Source organism: Phalaenopsis equestris, unplaced genomic scaffold (assembly GCF_001263595.1).
Source record: "Phalaenopsis equestris unplaced genomic scaffold, ASM126359v1 Scaffold000479, whole genome shotgun sequence".
Lineage (NCBI taxonomy): Eukaryota > Viridiplantae > Streptophyta > Magnoliopsida > Asparagales > Orchidaceae > Phalaenopsis > Phalaenopsis equestris.
The window spans coordinates 537,263-558,142 of NW_018164920.1; the positions used below are offsets into that span (position 1 = coordinate 537,263).

Below are 20,880 nucleotides of genomic sequence, written 5' to 3' on the forward strand. Positions count from 1 at the left end.
AATTATTTTTTATTAGCTATTGAGTTGTGATTATTCGGGTTTAATGTAATATATTTACTTCATCACTTTTACAAAAACCTAATCTCTACAAACACACCTCAACAAACATACAACTCAAAAAATACGGCTAAATCCTAAAAAGAAGAAGACCCTAAAAACAAACAACATTATTATAACAAGTGAAGCAATGGCTAAAAAAAAAATCCAAACACACCTCCACTTTAATGTCCAATTCTTCTCTTTTGGCAAAATAACTCTCTTCTTCTCCTTCAGCTTCGTAGATAAAATGACAATTTGTGTTTCTGTAGTCCATCAGGTTCAGGTGGTGCTGTATGAGAAAATGACGTCGAAAAATAGATAATATTACCAATAAAACAATAAACCCCCAGCTGCTTAAATATCATGATTTGCACGCGCTCCAATTTTAAATCTTTTACATCGTAGTTACACTTAGGTTACACACGCGGTACCAATGTGACGAGCTTAATAGTTAGTTACATCACAGTTACACGAAGGGTATACTTTCAGTTATATGAAGGTTACACGAGCGGCTCCGTGGAGATGGGCTTAATAGTCCGTTACATTATAATTACAATCGAGTTACACGAAGGGTACGCTCTCGGTTCCGCGATGACGAGGTTATACGGATGTTACACTTTGATTATATGCGCGGTACCGCTGCCAGAGTGAGGAAGGTTACACATGGGTTACAACGGGATTACAAGCGCATTATTAGAGGCTTGCCACATAAGGTATTGCATGGGTATAGAGGGGTTACAATCAAGTTACCGTCTTGTGTCGGGTCAACGGGTCGTGCTTGAGAAAACACCTATTTTTTTTATAATTTACAAGTGGTGGGACTGCCGATGCATACATGACATCCTCCTATTGGTCATCGTACGCAGTGCTGTGTACGTCTTACACAAAATTTTTTTCCCGTTTTTGAAAATGCCGCGGTACCGTTTGGATCGCACATTTTGTTTGCTTATCCAAAAACACACTTTCATTTTTTTACTAAACGCAGACCACAAGTCGACCCTTGCGGGTCGCATTTTAGGATAAGCTGCTTATCCTGAAATGCACAAGCTGCCCCAAATGCACATTGAAGCTATGGGGCCAAGAAAAAAGAAAGTAGTTGTGGGATATCATATTGAACAGTGTCAGGAATAATTTTCTCATTCATAGTAGTACGAAAGAAATCCCGAATGTTCTGCTAGTACTCTTCCGCTTTTCTTCTTTTCTTAGTCTACTTATAGGCTTAAAAAGCAAAAAAAAAAATAAATAAATAACAAACTTAAAAATTATCCAATATTAATTTAGCATGTGGATCGCTAATGTGTTTGTCTTCATCCACCAGATCGCTCCATCCTTCCATCGTACGATCCAACATCCCACAGATAGCTGACGTGGTGTACCGCGGACTGCCGTCCAAGCTAATAGATCGCTAATGCGGCTCTCCACCATCCATCATATTGCTCTTGCCTCCAACCAACTTCTGCTGCCTCCCCTCCGATCATCGATGCCTCGGTCAATTGCCATTGCCGACCTCTTCAGGCCCTCCGGCTGCCGCCGCCTCCGGCCATCGTTGTCGCCAGCCCGCTTTGATCACCGCCCAAAGTTGATCAAGATTGATTTTTGATGCATTTGTTTGTCATCGCCCAAAGTTGATCAAGATTGGTGTTTGTCATAAACCAAATGACAATCACTTCTTACTGTTGTCTCATTAGCCACAATCAATTTACTTATGTGTGCACAAAATGTCATAAAACAATAAGATAATAATCCTCTATCTCCACAAAGGTTGTAAAAACATAATAATTATAATTTGAATTATAAATTACATTGAATTTGGTGTTATGTATAGTTATGTGCACAATATTTTGTATTTAGCTCAAAATTTTGACATAGCTTTAGTCCAACGTCTTGTTGAAATAAAAACCTAAGCTTCGAGAGCAATATAAATGTGAGAAAACAAAAAACCGGAGGTGAAATTTGGGCTTCAAGCGAGAAGTAGAGATATATGTCTTTGAAAATGCTATAAATAAATTAATTAAATGTTTGAAATTTTTGTTCGAGTCAAATTAAATATTAATTTGAAAAAACAAAGCGAAACACAAATATGTTATTTGAGTGTTATTTCAAACACAAGTCTAATACGAAAATTAGAATTTTAAATGATTTTTAGTCCGCCCAATCTGTTTACACTAAAATTAATCTAAATAAATTAAATTATATGGAAATATTATTATTAGTGGCTTATTTAAAATAAAATAGATATTTTAATACCTATATTTATTTTTTTTAAAAAAGGATATTATTAAAAAATGTGTTTTTTATGTAAATTCACATAATTACATAACAATTTAAGTAAATTAAAATAAAATAAAATAAATGCCCATACAGGTACAGGCCCAAGTGACGGAAAGAAATCCAGGCGGCGCTGCTATCTTCCTCCGCAAAACCCCATTTCCCATTCCCTCTCTTCTCCACTGCCACTCTCCTGCGGCGGAATACTAATCGCCGATCCTGCCTCCCGCCTCTCTCTCTTTCTTCGGCGTCGGCGGCGGTGAGAAGGACAATAAGGCAGAGGTGTAAGTGCGGGCGGCGAAGAAGAACGGCGTTCGTTGCGCTTGGAGAGGATGCGATCGGATGAGGAGGAGGAAGAGGAGGTGGTGCCGGAGTTTGGGAAGCGTCGAGCTCGATGATGGGTCTGCAAATGGCATGGCAGCAGTGCGTTTCTGAGAGGCGGAGGCCGCCGCTTGGGCTCAAAAACCTCGGCAACTCTTGTTACCTCAACAGCGTCCTCCAGTGCTTAACCTACACCCCTCCCCTTGCTCAATTCTGCCTCTCTTCCGAGCACTCTTCTCTCTGTACTGTATCTCCTTTCTACTGTTTCTCCAGTTTTTTTGGTTGCCCTATTTATTTTTGGTCTGATCTTGAGCAGGCAAGAGGCTATTCGCAAATAAGGAGAAGGAGTGTCCATTCTGCATACTCGAGCGGCAGATTGCTCGTTCGCTGAAACTGGACGGCCACCTTGACACGCCGTCAAAGATTCAGAGATGTCTAAATGTGTTTGCGGAGCATTTTCGATGGGGGAGGCAAGAAGACGCTCACGAGTTTCTTCGATACGTCATTGATGCCTGCCACAATACGTGCCTTAAGATACTCAAGAGGCGTTCGACCGTATGCAATGGAAGCAATATTAACGGCACTGGTGTCAAGTTAAAGAAGGAGGAGCCCTCTGGAACGAGTACTATTATGAATCAAATCTTTGGTGGTTCGCTCCTCAGCCAATTGAAGTGCCTTTCCTGCAAAGGTGAATCGAATAAGGCTGATGAGATTATGGATGTAAGTCTTGATCTCTATGAGAGCAACTCTCTCAGAGAAGCCCTTAGTAGATTCTTTCGAGCCGAGGTTCTGGACGGCAACAATAAGTATAGCTGCGAGAGGTAAGGGACGTTGCCTATTTCTTTTTAAGAATTATGCTAGGCTAATATTGGTAAGATATGATGTTTCTTAATTATTTATGATAGGTGTAAAAAACTATCTGTGGCTAAAAAGCAGCTGTTCATACTTCGAGCCCCAAATGTGCTTGTTATCCAGCTCAAGGTGTTTCTTCTTTCTATCATGATGGTTCATCCTTTTTTTTTTGGTTTTCATTTGCTAGCTATGTATTCTTAGTTTATTTGTAACTTCAATCTTCAGAGGTTTGAGGGTGTTCATGGTGGAAAGATTAACCGTTGCATTGAATTCGAGGAGATTTTAGAGCTCTCTAATTATATGTATAAATCTTGTCAGGTATGCTTATTCAGTATGTCTTAGTTGTTTTGAGAGGTATGATTTTGTGAATTCATAAGTTAATCTTTTTTTTAAGCATTGTATGAATAGGAAATCTGATGATTTAATTCATGAAACAATTGCAGTATGTAGCTCTTTTGAAAATTTATTTAAGTTTCCTAAGTAATATGATGGTATAACCTAGTCTTTTTGTTTTTTTGTTGCAATTAGCTGCGGAATCTAGGAGCATATGCATGAAAGGTTATGCAATATTAAGGTTATTTAAAATCATATAAAAATATCCATTTATGAGAATATTTAGTTTATAAACTTATGAAGGTATTTCAATCAATAATTGGATGAGCCTATTAGGCATGCTCTTACCGTACTTCAAGTTGTAGTTATTCGAGTTTTAGCATGCGAGCTTTGCATGAACTTGTAAAATTTGAATTTAGCTTATTCAAACTCAGATCAATCTCAAGTAGGACTTCTATTTGATCCAGCTTGACTCTAGGGTCCGATTGCCATAACTCATACTTGCTTCTTCTTTTTAAATAGAATTAACATTTTTAGGCTATTTAGTTGAACGAATGCAAGATACAAAAGTAGTTCATAAAAGTTAAAATCAATGTTTTTTTAGAACAATGGTTTAAGTTGCTTCCCAATTAATAATTTTATGGTTTAAAATTTTATTTAATAGATAAATAAATAATTTAATTAAATATATATTAGTTGAGATTTTGATATTATATAAAATGGAGTAAATTCATTATATTATCTATTTAGGTCATTGAATTGGCTTATATCAATGCCGCAATATTTTTTTTTTCCAAGCAACCATAAATTTTATAGCACTTTAGAATGCAATCTTAACATAATTTTATTTGAATAATCACCAAATTTACTTGATTCTACAACACAACACAAAATCTCAACTCAATTTGTTTATGAGTTATTTTAAGTTACACTCACAAGTTGTCAAATAACTTATTTACAATTAAATTTTACTTACGATGGGGCATTAACTAAAGTATTGATTACCTCTTTTCATGTTTTAAATGGATGACAAATGGATGAGGCATCTAGAACTATTGAGGTTGTGGTGACAGGGAGTTTGAAGTGTGTGGACTGGAGATGGAAAGATGAAATGTTCTGCCTTTTTTTTTTGAGCTAAGAAATTTAATGATTAACAGAAGCCTATGAGATGAACAATTTATTGGAAATGAGATAGACTATGTATATGTATTGACTTGGAGATTGAGTGAGGATTTTTGATTTATGTGGAAGGGATGGGATGGCTGGTGTTCTTTTTAGATCTAGCGAACATATGTTTTTTAGAACTTTGTTCAAAATTAAAAAAAATGGTGTTTGCTACTAGTCGATCTTTCATAAATAAGGGTTCACTTATTCTACTTGCCACAATTTTGATTTTGAGATTGAGTCATGAATGAAACAAAGAGAAAAAAATTTCACATGGTTGAAACTTAAATAAAAAATATTTTATTATTGTGGAACTTTGAGAAGATCTTATGGAGGATTTTTTTGGGACAAATTAGGAAACGTTTAATTAGTTTTTTTTCTTCATATTCTATGTTATTTTATTTTTATTTAAGAATTATTTTTTTTTCTTAATTTTAGTTAGATGTATTTGGTAAGTTTCTAAATTAGGAGAGATTGTTTTTCCTATATATATGTGCCCTACATGCTAAGAAGATAATCAAGGGAGTTATTCCTCCCCAAACCTAATTTTTGACATACTATCAAAGCCTTGGAACAACCCCAAGCCTCCACAACGCACATCTTCATTGCATCTTCTCCACATCTTCACCGCATCTTCACCGGAATCTTCTCCTTTCTGCAGACAACTCCTCACTTTAAGCTTCCTCCCAAAAGTTTGCTCCATGTTGGCCCCAACTTGCTTGCAAAAGTCTTGTCTCCAATCGGTTCCTCCGCCAAAAACCTCCGAACATCAATTTTTGGATGCACTTGATGACACTTACACGACCTGAGTACCTACGCCTAGCCCTCCTATTCTCGTTGAGGTTGTCTAACCAACACAATCAACCCAACCTAAGGTCCAAAACAAAGAACTTTGTGTGCACACAAGGAGAAAAAAAATTTTGAACAGGTGGAAGACAACGTGCAAGGACAAAACTGCTTAAACCAGTACCCGAGTCCGCATTCACCAGAAATTTCAGGTCAGGAGTGTAGTACTCATGAGTTATCCCCGTCCTCTTTTGATATTGTTGACAAGAAAAACTGCATTAGATATCTAATTCTGGAGTATGCAACTTATGAGAAATTATCCTCATCCTAGATAGCTTTTGTTTCTAACCTTGATAGTAAAGAGATTCTTGAAAATTTAGAATGGGGGAAAGCTGTTGAAGAAAGTATTCGAGCACTACAACTTAATGATATATGTATTCTTACTAAACTCCCTCATGATAAGAAATTTGTTGGGTGCAAATAGATGTTCAACCTCAAATACAAAATTGATGGGGGTATTGAGACATTCAAAGCCATACTAGTTGCAAAAGATTCACTCAAACCCGTTGGATCAATTATTAGGAGACCTATGCATCAATTGCCAAACTTACACTATCAAACTTCTCCTTTTAATAGAAGTTAAGAAGGAATGAAGACTACATCAGCTTAAAAAAAAAATGCCTTTATGAATCGGAATATGGAAGTGTATATGGAGGTAACACTAGGACTTGGGATTGATTTCAACAACCACTTAGTATGCAAACTTTGGAGGTATCTCTATGAGCTTAAACAATCATCAAGTGATTGGTTTGAAAAGCTCACTAAAATTATGAGATCTAATGGGTATTCTCAAAGTTAACCTAATTATATACTATTTGTAAAACACGCTTAGGAAGGTAAGACAGCTGTATTGATAGTATATGTGGTTGATATGATTTTTACTGGTAATAACAGTGATTCTCAAGATTAAAGAAGTGTCTGCCACAGAGTTTGGAATCAAGGGCCTTGGGATCATGCAATACTTTCTAGATATGGAGCTAACCAGGTCCAAGAAATGCATCGTTATATCACGAAGGAAATACATCCTACATCTACTAGAGAAACAAGACTGATTGGATTTAAGCTTGCTAATATTCCAATGGATTCTAACTACAAGTTAAAGATGGAAGAATAAAGCATCTTTCTGGATAAGTGAAGATATTAAAGACTGGCATAAATACTTATTTTTCCGTCACATACAAGACGGGATATTGCATATTCCGTCAATATTATGACTGAACACATGAATAACCCAAATGAAAAGCACGTGGAGATGGTGCACATAATTTTGAGATTTCTGAAAAAGACTCCTGATTATATATTAATCTTTGAGAAAAGAGGAGCAAAGATGTGAAAGCCTTTACTGATGCTAGTTGGACTGCGAAAATCATTAATAGAAGGTCCACCACAGGTTACTGCTTCTATGTATTGGGAAATTTGATGACATGGAGAAGTAAGTAACAAACAGTTTTTTCTATATTCTTCTCTAAACCTATTTTTATGCAATAATCAATTGAGAAATCATTAAAATTTTTAAAAAAATTTCGTAACCATGACTTTTTTATAGAGAGACAATTAGTTAAATGACTAGAAGAACCGCTCCTTGAGATAAAATAATTGCATACCTGAAATGACATGGAATTGAGTGTGTGGAAGACAAGTGAATTAGGTTTTCTTTCGCTACTTCCTCAAAAATAAGTGTGCTTGCAATTATTTCTTCTAGGTTACTGAACAATATAAATTCGTGTGCTATTTTAGGGTTTTTTTTTGGGGACAATAAATGCTATTTTACGGCGTATGGAAGACAGAGGAATTTGGTTCTGGCAAGCTAGTTGATCTCCAATGACGGGAAGGCCAATAAATGTGGGAAAAAGCTAAAAACGGATAAGGAGTAAGAGGGATAAAGAGAAGGAAATTTAGGTGTGAAATTTGATATTTCTGATTCTAATTTAAAATTTATAGCTTATAGGCCTTTTATTTATAGAAAAAAAGGTTATTATCTCTTTATATTTCATGATACTTAATTCTAGGAATCCTTTTTTTTTTAATTTCTGAATTCATTTTGAATTACTTTTAGATCTATTTAAAAAGAGGTCAACCCTTCAATTGAGGAGAAATATATTGGTTGAATATAAGTTAGTTTTCAGGAGGAGAAGTATATTTGGTAGATGTAAGTTTGTTTTCTTGATTTTTCCAACCAATTTTCTTTTTCCTTCTTTCTACCACTCTTTTTTTAATTTTAAAATATTTTTTTGTAATTAAACCCTCTCAGTTTATATTTGGAATTCATCCTTTCAGGGTGAATTATACGAGTCACTTTTCTTCCCATTTTATACTTGCATTAATAGAACTTTGAGTAGATTGGGATGGTTCATTTTTTTTATTTGATTTTGATCAAAAATCTTTTTTATCATGATGAGAGTTGATGGCGTTCTCTTATGATACTTTTATTTGATTTTCTTTTTTGTCTGTTCTTAAAGTGGAACAAGACTTATTGATTCTATACCTTTTTGATTGTTTGACTAGCACAATTTTTTTATTTATTCCTTAGAAGATAGCATCCTTATTTACATGGGCTACCAGTATCACATGTGACATGAATATTTATTGCTAAAACTTTTTAGAGTACTACTTCAAAGTATTCTTTAGAGAAAATAAACTTAATAGTTTATTGGTTTATGACCTAACAAATAGTACCCTTCACGAAATCAACTCAAAGAGTAGGGCATTGTTGACTAACCACAATATCTCAAGAAAGGTGTAGAGATGGGTTCTTTTCACTATTTAGATCCAAACTAGCATCGATGATGTTATATTTTAGTGAAGCTTAACGGGAACTATTCTTCCTTGGTCTTATCACTCCAGCACTTGCGTGCAACATCAAGGGCAATGGATGATTACATTTGTCACTTCTACTTTTAACTACTTTTTCTTTGAATTAGCAACGATGGTATTTTTGTTGTTGTTTCATTTTGCCTCTTCTTTGGATATAAATTTCATCAAATTTTGAGCTTTTACCTAAGCTTTATATAGTGGCAACATAGTGTTGTAGCTATTTATATCTTTTTAAGTGTTTAAATATTCTAAGAAGATGCATTTAAAGTTTTTTTGATCAAGTTTACTTTGCTGTTGTTTTTGGATGTGGATAAAATATAACCAATTATTTTTGGAGTTATATTTTGGAAAAGAAATATTCTTTGGAATGATTAATGAGATAATTCAGAGCGATTTTGAAATTTATGGTTTCATAGGATATTCTAGCAATCAAATGTGTGAAAGTCAGATTAGCTTCTTCCCAATATGCATTTGGAACTTGAAATTTTTATTTTTATTTTTGTTTTTTTGAAAGCGTAGGGTTAATGTAGTTGCTATTGCAAGGAGATGTCTATATTTCTCTTGGCCACCCTAATTTTTTGTAGTGTGTCATAGCAAGAGGATTAATTAATAAAACCCTTTTTGCATGCTTGAATATCCTAACAAGCGCATTTAAGGGTTTTTGAATGAAGTTTACTTCACTAGTATTTTTGGATGTTGATATGTGGGATGCATTTTATTTTTTTTTGTTAGGCTTTGAAAGGAAAATTCTTTAGAAAGAGATTTGCTAGATAATTTAGAGGGCTTCCTAAATCAATAAATTTAAAGGGTATTTTATTGATCAAATATGAGAAAGTCAAAATAGTTTATCCCCAATACTTGAAACTTGATTTTGAAAGAATGGGGTTGAGTTACTTCAAGGCGATGCTTATTTTGATAATTTTTTTCTCTCGATTATCCTATATTGTGGAGTGTCAATGCATGAATTTTGATGAATAATGTCTTCTATTTCAAATAACGGTGCCATATTTTGTTTGAAACAATATCTAAGATTGGTGGTTTTAACATCTCTAATGCAAATTAATTTGGAAAGATAAATCTCATGTTAGATTTCTGTTTAAGCAGGTGTACGTTTATATGAGTGCAATCAAAATTGAACGTGTTAAATTATTTAGGAATTCTTGAAGCTTCTCAAATTTTAGAGTGTATAAAAACAAAAGCAGATAACGATCGTGTACATAGGAAAGACTATTGTATTTTACAAATTCACAAATCTTAACATCAATATTCTTTAACAATGAAGCAAACATTCCTTTTGTAGTTTTGAATGATAATTGTTCTAAAATGATGATTGCAGATGATGATTGCAAATATCATCCTTATTTAATTTGACAGAAGTAGAAGAAAGAGACAAAGGAATGCTACGCCACTCATCTTCAAGTTGGTTAACTCGTATTTCACTTCACTCTAGTTTGTCCTATTTTCTTTTCTTTATTTGGCCTTGAAAGCATAATGATCAATAAAGAAGAGCACGCACTAGTTTTGATCCCTAATTATCATATGAATGGGCAAGTTTGTAGTACGACAAGTAACATGCAACACATTTTATAGAGTGAATGAAGGAGTAATACCTGAATTTACCCAAATTACGATGCAAGATGACAAATATCATTATTGAATAAAAAATATAATAAAATGAAGATTCGTGAGAAAGGAAAATAACCCCACAAAGCAAAAACACAAATGACACAATAATGAAGACAGAACAAGCTTGAGGATGAGGGAGTCTGGGTGGTGGTGCAAGGTAGGCGACTGCGGTGAAGACTGGAGAGGTGTCTGGAAGGAGATATACGCAAGAATAGCAATGGGAGAGGAGTCCCGTTGGAAGGTAGCAAGGTGGCAACCTGTAGGGTGGTAGGCGACAGCTAGGAGGAGCTGGATGGTGCTTTGAAAGGATGTCGACGCGAAGGAAAACAATGAGAGAGGATTCTTGCTGGATGGCAGCAAGGTGGCAATATGCTGGGAAGAGCCGAATGACTGCTGGGAAGAGCTGTATGGCTGCTGGGAAGAGTTGAATGGTGCACTAGAAGGGTGTCAACACGAAGGAAAGTGACGAGGGAGGAGTCCTGCTGGATGGTAGCAAGGTGGCAGCCTACTGGGTGGTAGGCGGTTGCTGGTAAGAGCCGGATGGTGCGTTGGAAGGAGATCGATGCAATGGACAGTGACGGGAGAGGAGTCTTGTTGGAGGGCAACATGGTGGAGGACTACTGTTGGGTTGGAAAGCGGACTGACAACAGCAAGAAGAGTGGAAGAATAGATAAATATCTTGTCAGGGTCGAGCTACAGTCGGAGCACCACCCGGACCCACGAAGACGATCACCACCTCAGACGGGGAACAGTCGGAGCACTTCCTAAATGTCAGATACAACCTTTGAAGGGAAAATACCAAGATTAAAACCTGAATTCAGATACAAAACAAAGATCGCCTAACTCTAAACACATCATCATCTATTTATAATGAGGCTAGGACTTTATTTTAGGCAATACATAAAATAAGAAAGAAAAATCAAATTAGTATTTCAGATTTAGGTAAAGAAATAAAGTGAGAAAAAATTAGATTTAGAGAAGGGTAAATAATATAATCAAAATTCAGATTTTGGAAAGGACTTAAAATATGAAAGATTTTAAAATAAGAAAGGAGAATAAAATATAATTAGGATTTCAAATTTTAGAAAACGACTTGAAACAGAAAAGTGTTAGGAAGGTAAGGGAGGAAAGGAGAGGAAAGGAAATGGGGGATAGGAAGGAGGGGGCAACAACCTCCCTCCCTTGAGGACCGACCGGTCCAGCCAGGTTGGACTGAGCTCAGTCGGTCCTCCCCTGAGCTCTGCATTAGTCTTCCGCGGTTGGGGGAGCTTTGACCTCATATGTCGAAGCTTCTGGTCCCTTGTCTTTAATCCCGACAACATTGGATCCCACTGTCAACTGTCCTGTCTCCTAAAACACTTGCAAGCACACCTCCATTCCGATCCAATCTTCTGGGACTGAAGTCTCTTGCATGGTGATGGCCATGATGGTAGAGAATCGATTGTCATAGAAACCGGTTCTACTCTGCTGGTAAGGGCTTTTGTCTCCTCGAGTGCTACCGAAGGAATTAAAATGAGGTGTTTGCCATTCTTGGTAAAGGAATAATTGTTACTGAATCCATTGTGTTGAGTCTTCTGGTTAAATCGCCAATCGCGTCAATGGGGACAACATCACACCATATCTGGTCCTACATGCACGTTAGTGAATATGGCTGAGAATGTCTCTGAGTCGTGAGTCCCAGTTTCTCCATCATCTGGGTTGATGTCACATTTTTACTGCTACCTCCATCGATGATAAGATTGCATACCTTTCCATTCACTGCGCAGTGGGTGTAGAAAATGTTGTGGCGAAAACACTGCGGATCCGTCAACCCGTTGAATGACAAGTGCTTCTCTCTCATATGGTGCAATTTGATACCTCCTCACTTTGTTGCTCAGCTTCCTGTTCCTTGCTAACCTCTTCCACCGGCCTTGCTCGGTAAAAGATACAATTTTGCTCGTCGGGCAGCTATAGGCTATGTGCGCAAATACGTGGCATTTGAAGCATTTTTTGGTTGACACTGTAGTTGGCTTCTTCTCACTGGGGGTGGCTTTATCTGTATATGAACCAATTTTCTCAACTCTCTGCGGTGTGCTCCTTCTGGTGCCTCCAACTGTGGTTGATGTTGGCACAACTTTTGTTGCCTTTCCACTTTCAATGCAGGTGTCTGGACATCCCCCAATGTCCAGTACGGTTGTAGCTGCTCCACATTGCTAATACTAGGCCTTAATCCCCCAAGTTATCTGGCTATTATATTCACCTCTTGGTTTTCAGGTCGCACTTCATTGGCTATTATATTCTCCTCTTGGTTTTTCAGGTCACACTTCAGTTGTAAGTGGTTGAACTGTGCTGTGAACTCCACTGAAAGGTCTCGCCGCTGCTAATTGTGGAGTTTTAAAAACATGTCTTGGCGGTAATGAGGGGGAATATATTTCTTCTACATGGTTCTCTTCATCTTCTTCCACCTGGTAATCTTTTCGCCGCCTTCTCTCCTCCTCTGTCGTTGTACGTTCTCCCGCTATAGAGAGACACTTTTCTTAAATTTGACAACAACTAATTTGACCTGTCTCTATTTGGGCATCTCTCTGTATTTGAAGATCCGCTCAAATGCTTGTAGCCATTCATTAAATTCATCCGGATCCATGCCCCCTCAAACTCAGACAAATCAACCTTAAGCTTGTTGTCTTGATGCCCTCCAAATGATATCTCATCTAGGAAAGTATCCCTGTGGGAGGGACGTAGGTATCCCTCTTTAGGTCTCCTCTGATATTGGATCTTGAAACGTCGTGACCTCTCTTCTTCATCGTTGAAATTATTTCCATGGAAGGGATTCAAATCCTCTTCTCTCTTTACCCTTCGACTCTCCAGGTCTCAGTCGAAGGTAACTTCTTCTTGTGTCATCTCTTCAATCTTTGCAATTCTCTGTTGGAGGTGATGGAGTTGTTGTCGTATCTAGTCTCAGGTAGGCTCATACATATTTCTCCTTGGAGGCATGGTTGACAGTTTGGGATCTATGGAAGGAAAGAAAAGAAGGAACAAAGAAAGAAGAGAAAAATAAACAAAAGAAAGAAAAAAATTGGTGCGGTGGAGTGAATAGGAGCGGATACTAGAAAATCCTAGGATGAGACTAGGGTTGTGCTAGCTTTGATACTAAATGATATCGGAGTTAACCCAAACTATGACGCAACAAATATTATTTCTGAATGAAAAACAATGATACAATAAAGACTCAAAGAAATGAAAATAATCCCACAAAGCAAAAGTGCAAAAACGACACAAAAATGAAAATACGAGCTTGATGAAGAGAGTCCGAGAGTGGTGTGAGGAAGGCGGCTGCGGTGTAGGCCAGAGAGGCATCTAGAAGGAGGTTGACACGCGAAGAACAACAACTGGAGAGGAATCCTGCTGGAAGGCAGCAAGGCTGCGTTTTGCTGGGTGGTAGGCGGCTGATGGGGAAAGTCGGACGACTGCTGGAAAGAGACGTATGGCTGCTGGAAAGAGACGTATGGCTGCTGGGAAGAGCTGAATGGTGCACTGGAAGGATGTTGACGCGAAGGATAACGACGAGAGAGGAATCCTACTGGATGGCAGCAAGGTGGCGACTTGTTGCATGGTTGGCATTTGTTGGTAAGAGCCGGATGGCTGCTGGAAAGAACCGTATGACTGCTAGGAATAGCTGGATGGTGCACTCGAAGGATGTCAATGTGAAGGACAACAACAGGAGAGTCCTGTTGGATTGTAGCAAGGTGGCAGCCTGCTCGGTAGTAGGCGGTTGTAGGGAAGAGCAGGATGGTGCGTTGGAAGGAGGTCGATGCGAAGGACAACGAGGGAGATGAGCCTTGTTGGAGGGCAGCAAGCCTAGGTGGAGGCCTGCTGTAGGGTTAGAAGTCCTGTTGAATGGCAACAAGATAGCGGCCCACTGGGTGGTAGGAGGCTGCTAGGAAGAGCCGGATGGTGCGCTGGAAGGAGTTCGATGCGAAGGACAATGACATGAGATGAGTCTTGCTGGAGGGCAGCAAGGTGTAGGCTTGTTGTAGGGTTGGATAGTGGATTGACAGCAGCAGGAAGGTTGGAAGAATTGATAAATATATCATTGTGGTTGAGTTATAATTGGAGCACCACCTGGACCCACTGATATAATCACCACCTCAGACAAGGGACAACCAGAACACTTTCTCGATGTCGGATATAGCTGTGAAGGGAAAATACTAAGACTAAAACCTGAATTTGGATGCAAAACAAAGACCGCCTAACTCTAAGCAAATCATCATCTATTTATAGTAAGGATAGGACTTTATTTTAGGCAATACTTAAATAAGAAAAAAGAATTAAATTAGGATTTCAAATTTATGTAAGAAAATAATGTGAAGGAAAATCAGATTTTGGGAAGGATAAATAAAGTAATCAAAATTGACATTTTGGAAAGGACTTAAATAAGAAAAGTTTGAAAATAAGAAATGAGAATTGAATATAATCAAAATTTCAGATTTTAGGAAAGGACTTAAACTAGGAAAGTGCTAGGAAGGAAAGCAACGAAAGGGGGAAGAGGAAGGAGGGGACGACAACCCCCTCCCTTGAGGACCGGTCGGTGGCCGGTCCAGCCAGGCTGGACCGAGCCTAGGCCGGCCCTCCCTTGAACCCCACGTCAAGGAGACATGATCGGTTTCCTTTTCCTACTACCATGGCTAATGGACCATCATCAACGTTTATTTTCTAATTGAATGAACATTGTTTGCTAGTTGCAAAGGAATTCATCGAGTTTATTTCGTGGTATGTTGTACCTGACTTTATGATATGCTTTAGAGAGATTATTTGAGGTACTGAAAGAATAAAAAAAGAGGTTTTACCTTTTTGTGCCAGTGGGAATGATCTAGAATGATTCTCAAGTGAGTTTAGAAACTTTCTCAGCTTCTTAATTTTCTCGAGTGTGTAATCCTATTTTGGTGTGACCAAGTTCATGAATTTGATCCATGCTATTGGTGTAATGTGTCAGTCTCCTGCTCAAATTTCTCTTGTATTCTCCATGAATATTCCAACGGTTTTCTTTGTTATGCTTTTTTTGGTTTAGTTATGTGAAACATTTTTTTGTCCATCTGTTTAATCAGATTTAACATCAACCAGTCTTTCATCTTCAATTTTTTCTTTTGTGATCATACTGGACATGATAGTTTTTCTTTCTACCTTGGCCTTCATTTGCTAGAAGGATTCATTAGGGCATGACAAGACTACATTTCCATGGGTTTGAAGACAAATTTCATCAAATTTCAACATGGCCTCCATAAAACTTAAAGTTTCCCTTTTTGCACTTGTTTGACAATTACAGCATTGTCATCACAGTTCTTCATCTTGAATTCTTAATAGCAGTCAAATTCCAAATAAAATTCTTTCATCTTTTTGAAATATATAATGACACATCATTGGTTATCTTGTTTGGATGCTGATAGCTTTGACTTTATCTTATAGATACTGGCAACATCTTTGACTTTTGAATAGATTTGGCTGTTGATTTTAAATTTCTATGGTTTTTGTTAGAAATATGAAAGGCCCGCATATTTTTAGCATTTCGGAGTTCTTGATTGTTGAGTCTCTTGTAGAAACACTCATCAAGTGGTTGATTTTCCTTTTATTTTTTCAAGAAGGTCTGTGCAATTCTTGACCATTTTAGTTAATTTCTTACAATTTATCGGTACGAGGCTAACAATTCTTTGGAGTTCTCCAATATATTTATTGGCTTGATTTTCTAGATTCATGAAATTGGATTTAGTGGGGGTAGATTCACTATCAGACATGCCAGGAAAAAAAGAAGATGAGAGGCGAAAGATTGGGTTTTTAGGGGTTTGAAGAAGGATTAGGTTGGAAATATACAGACCCTAATTGGCTCTAATACCATAAAGAAAGCTAAATCTCTGTTTATAATTATTCAACCATCAAATCGGTATGCATATATACAATACATAATTTTTTTTTTTAGGATGATTTCATTGCAACTACTAATTACAAACAAAGTTCACTATATATCCTCTTTAGTTGAAGTTCTTCTAACATCTATAGATCCTTTTTAATAAGATGGAAACCGTGCATTAGACTTTTCGGGTCTTTCCATCATGCACACTTCTTGCACACTTCTTGCCTTCGTGTTGAGATGTATTTGTGTTTAGTTGACAAATTATGTGTGACATCTAGTTGAGGAAATTTGAATATGTGGGAGAAATGTATCTTCTACAAATAATTTCTATAAAAAAATAGAATTTGGGAGGAGCAAGTGTTAGCTTGAATTTGTGTTTTGGATTGAACATTTTAAGGAGCAAAATGTTGAGGATAAGAAATGACAATTATAATGAAGTAAGAAGATGTGGTTTTCTGTGTAAAAGATTATCAAATTCTACAAAGATGTGAAGATGGAAATTAATGCCGATAAGAAATTTGAAGTCTTGTCCTCAAGTTGAACTTTTAATACATCAACACAAGTCACTGCAAAACATGCACAACCCTTGGAGATGAATAACTTGAAAATCATTTCCTTAGAAGTATCAAAAACTGAAAGGTCTTACATCTTTTGCAATCCTCTTTTCAAAGCTAGAATTTATGTTTTTTCTATTCGGGAGAGTGGCGAAGAACCTGACACTATTCACATTCATTGTAGCTCTTGGTATTGTTTGTGGATGGTTTTGGTGTAACTGCTATGGAGAAAGCAAATGTTATCTTTGATAATTGTTGCAAACAAGTTAGAATAAATTTTTCTAAGACCTTTTGGGTCAAAACTGAGAAATGAAATGTTTTCATTTTTTGCATGATTGATACAGAACAACAGATTGAGCTTTCAAAAACATAATGCTTTAGATTGAACATATTAGGAGAAATTGTCAGTGATCAAAATTAAATTGACGTAACTGTCTTTTTATGATTGACGTAACTGTCTTTTTATGGTTTTTTTTTTTCTGGAAGATGACTAAAATCCACAAAGAATAACTGAAGATGAAATTTGGTTTCACTCGGAAACTAGAAGTATTGTCATCAAGCGGCATTTTGGTTAACCCAAGTAGGATCGCTGCATAAGAGTTCCATCTCTCGGTGATGACGAAGCAAAAAAGTGCCTTAGAATTGGCCAAGGCTGAAGCATCTTGAACCTATTGACTTCTCCTTTTGAAACTAAAATTCTTTTCTCTTAGTTTTGAGGAATGAGGACAAACAAGAAGATATGGTATTGCTTTGAACTTTTGGTAAGTACTTTATCATGCAATACCATGCATGGAGGTGTAATATTCTGATAATTTCCTTAAATTTTATTTGGCTTTGATTTTTTTTTAAAAGTTTTAATTTCTTTATTTATTTTTTTTCAGTATGATAAGTTTATATCAACAATTAATGGTCTCTTTGGGGCTGCTGCAGCTTATCCTGATAATCTGCTGATGACCAGCTGACAGCTGATTCAGATAAGCTGGTCAGATAAGCTGGTTGGCTGTTTGGTTTGTGTTTTTGGAAAACAGCTGATTCTGGATAAATGACCAATCTGCCCCTGATCTGGATAATCTGTTTCGTTATTTGGTTTGTGCGTTTTGTAAACAACTTGTTTGTATATTTTATTACAAATTTACCAACCTTCTTAATGCAATCATAAAAGAAAGAAAAATGTGAATTATAGGAACATGAAAATAAAAAATATTCTTAAAATTAAAGTTCAAAAGTGGATACATAAAAATATAAAATATTTATATCACTTAAATATTTCAGATGCCATCAAGCACAATTATCTAAACAAAATTGAAATACAACTTAACATACTAATATGTACTATAATGAGACCGTAAAAAGAAGAAAAAAATAACATGTTAAAATTACATGAAAAAAATAATGATGTTGACTTTAACATGTAGCAGCATATCACGATCCATTCTGCCCGGCTTTAACACTCCAGAACACTGAACAAACCTGTCTGAGTGGGATACCGTAGAAATGGAAGCACTTGAATCAGAATCGGTGTTCTTAAATTTTGATACCCATGAACTCTGAGTAGCGTTGTCAACTTGAGCTATCATAGAAACGGACGTAGTGTCGGTCCACCTAAAGAAAATGCAGTCCTCCTGTCCTTGTCCCCACTGCAGACACGTGTAAAATTACCTCCCGTAGCTATGTGCCTGACGTGATGTGAGTAGCAAGGTCGGTAGTCCACACCTACACATCACTTGCCTAGACTTCCCTGAATATCTAGAACTCATCGTCCTGCATTTATTAAAAGAACAATAGATCAGTCAAAAAATTATGAAAATCAGTCAAAAAATTGTGGAAATATAGAAAATTTACTTACCGAACCATCCAAGCTGCTCCACAGTTATATCATTAAAATGAGTATACATAAGAAAGTAAAAAAAAAATTGCACAACTATCTATTCCCATTAATCTTGCCTTGTTAAAAACCTTAAGTTCTACAGAAACAATATAAAGGCTTGCATATACATCTTAATGTTTACATATACAGCAGCATTCTCAACAAACCACAACAACAGTTACAAATGCTTGCATATACAACAAAATGCTTAGACAAATGCTTACATATACAACAGCAGTTACGGGCTACATCCAACAATCTCAACAAACAAATCCTATGGAACAAACTATGATACTCCAATGCAAGTTATGAGCATATTACAAATCTAAGAAACTACCATAATATGACCTTTTAACTGCATTTCTTTTCGAGATTAAAGTTAAAAAACAAAAAAATAATAAGATCCTCAGCAAATGATACCGGAAAATGAGCATTTTCGATATATGCATAGCCTTTGTATTGTTATAAATTCGATATGATACCAGCAAATGATACCAACAAACTATGATAAACCATGAAATAATAGCCATAGCATCAAAATGAGCCTCAGCTGGGATCATGACATTGAAACAAACTAATTAATTGGATAGATGCATTGATATTATCAAGGTGTACAAACTCCTCCAAAAGATTTCTCACACAGCCAAACAAGAAATCATTACAGCAGAACAGGGAGAAGAGCACAAAAATCATTACAGCATAACAGTAAACTGCAGGGTTGCTAGGAATGCCCCTTCCTCCACTAAACTTTGTATAACATTTAAATTTCTAGCTATGTATAACATTTAAATTTGTAAGTACTCTTATACATGACTAGCAGATGAGGGTGGAGATGGATTTTAAGAACACGCAATAATCCTGATAATGTTTATCTGTCAGATGCATAACAAGCCAGCTCCATTCCAATAAACCCAGATCACAAAATCAATACATATTGGCAGCTAAGGTCTCTACAATCAAGCAGGAGTGCAAAATACCGTTTTTCGATCTTTCTAATGACAGAATTGCGCTATACTTCCAGGCAACACTTCTCAAACCACCAAATTATGAAAGCAACGGTTGCCGAGAATAAATTTCTGAGGTCGTCCAAGTTGCTCCACACGTGGCAGTTTTTAATAAGCCTTCCATTCATCAACACAACATATTTAAATTTTAAACAGACAAAAGAATGGAGAGAAAGAGGGGGAGAGCGAGGGAAAACATAATTGCAGCTCAATAATACATTGAGAACTATAAGCAGCATGGCCATCTGCCATCTATACAAAATTGCAGCTCATTCATAGCCACATCATACACTCGATAATATCAAAATGAATTCATTTCCACATAGAGAGCTATAAGCAGCATTACCATCTGCCATCTATACCAATTTCATCCATTGTGCTCTCCAATCTCAAAACCGATTACAAGCTAACAAAAAGATAGAATGGGGTAATAGCTGCCACCCTATTCATTACCAATGCAGTTGTTGAGTTAAACAAAGAAAATGAAAAGATTTTATGGAATATGAATCATCCATAGAAAATGCACAAAATAAAAAAATACCAGGATACCAAACATTGAGATGAGAAGTTGCTTGAACCTTATGATTCATTTTAAAGATAAGTTTGTCTCCTTGGGTTCTAACAAGCAAATTCTCTTGCATGGTACGTCACATAAAAAATCTTAGAAGAAAAAAATTGAAAGAATTTCGGTGGTTGATTGATCCTAAGATGGAGCCATGGAGCCATGGAGCCATGGGCCTCTAAAATCTGCAAGGTATACAACAACAACAACAATAACAACAAAGCCTTAATCCCACTACGTGGGGTCGGCTGCATGAATCCTTTTTCTCCATTGCGTCTTATTTAGTGTCATATTTTCATTTAGTTCTAGTAAATTAAGATCATTTTTAATACAATAAGCCCAAGTCTTCCCAGGTCTACCTCTGTCTTTCTTAACACAAGTCGAATATAAAACATCTACTCTCCTAATCAGATCATCAGATGGTCGACGTTTAATGTAACCAAACCATCTAAGACGACTTTCTCTAACTTTGTCTGTCACATGAGCTACACCAACCCTTTCACGAATATATTCATTCCGCATTTTGTCTCTAAGTGTAAAGCCACTCATCCACCTAATCATTCTCATCTCGGCAACACTTAACTTATTATTATGCTTCTCTTTTAAAGGCCAACATTCAGCGCCATAGAGCATTGCAGGTCTCACCACCATCTTATAAAATTTTCCTTTCAGTCTTAGCGATACTTTTCTATCACACAAAAGGCCCGAAGCATTCCTCCACTTCAACCAACCAACTTGAATTCTAC

The 20,880-nt window shown here is 36.7% G+C and overlaps 1 protein-coding gene across 1 annotated transcript in view; it reads left to right on the plus strand.

Annotated features, from left to right (window-relative positions):
* Positions 1–2,406: 2,406 nt before the first annotated feature.
* Positions 2,407–20,880, plus strand: part of LOC110028002 (ubiquitin carboxyl-terminal hydrolase 25) — a gene marked incomplete at its 3' end in the record, with an annotated part of 26,787 nt that continues 8,313 nt past the window's right edge. Inside the window, 4 exon segments of the mRNA XM_020729690.1 lie at positions 2,407–2,870; positions 2,945–3,449; positions 3,534–3,609; positions 3,706–3,798. Of these exon segments, the coding sequence (XP_020585349.1) occupies positions 2,702–2,870; positions 2,945–3,449; positions 3,534–3,609; positions 3,706–3,798 (843 nt within the window).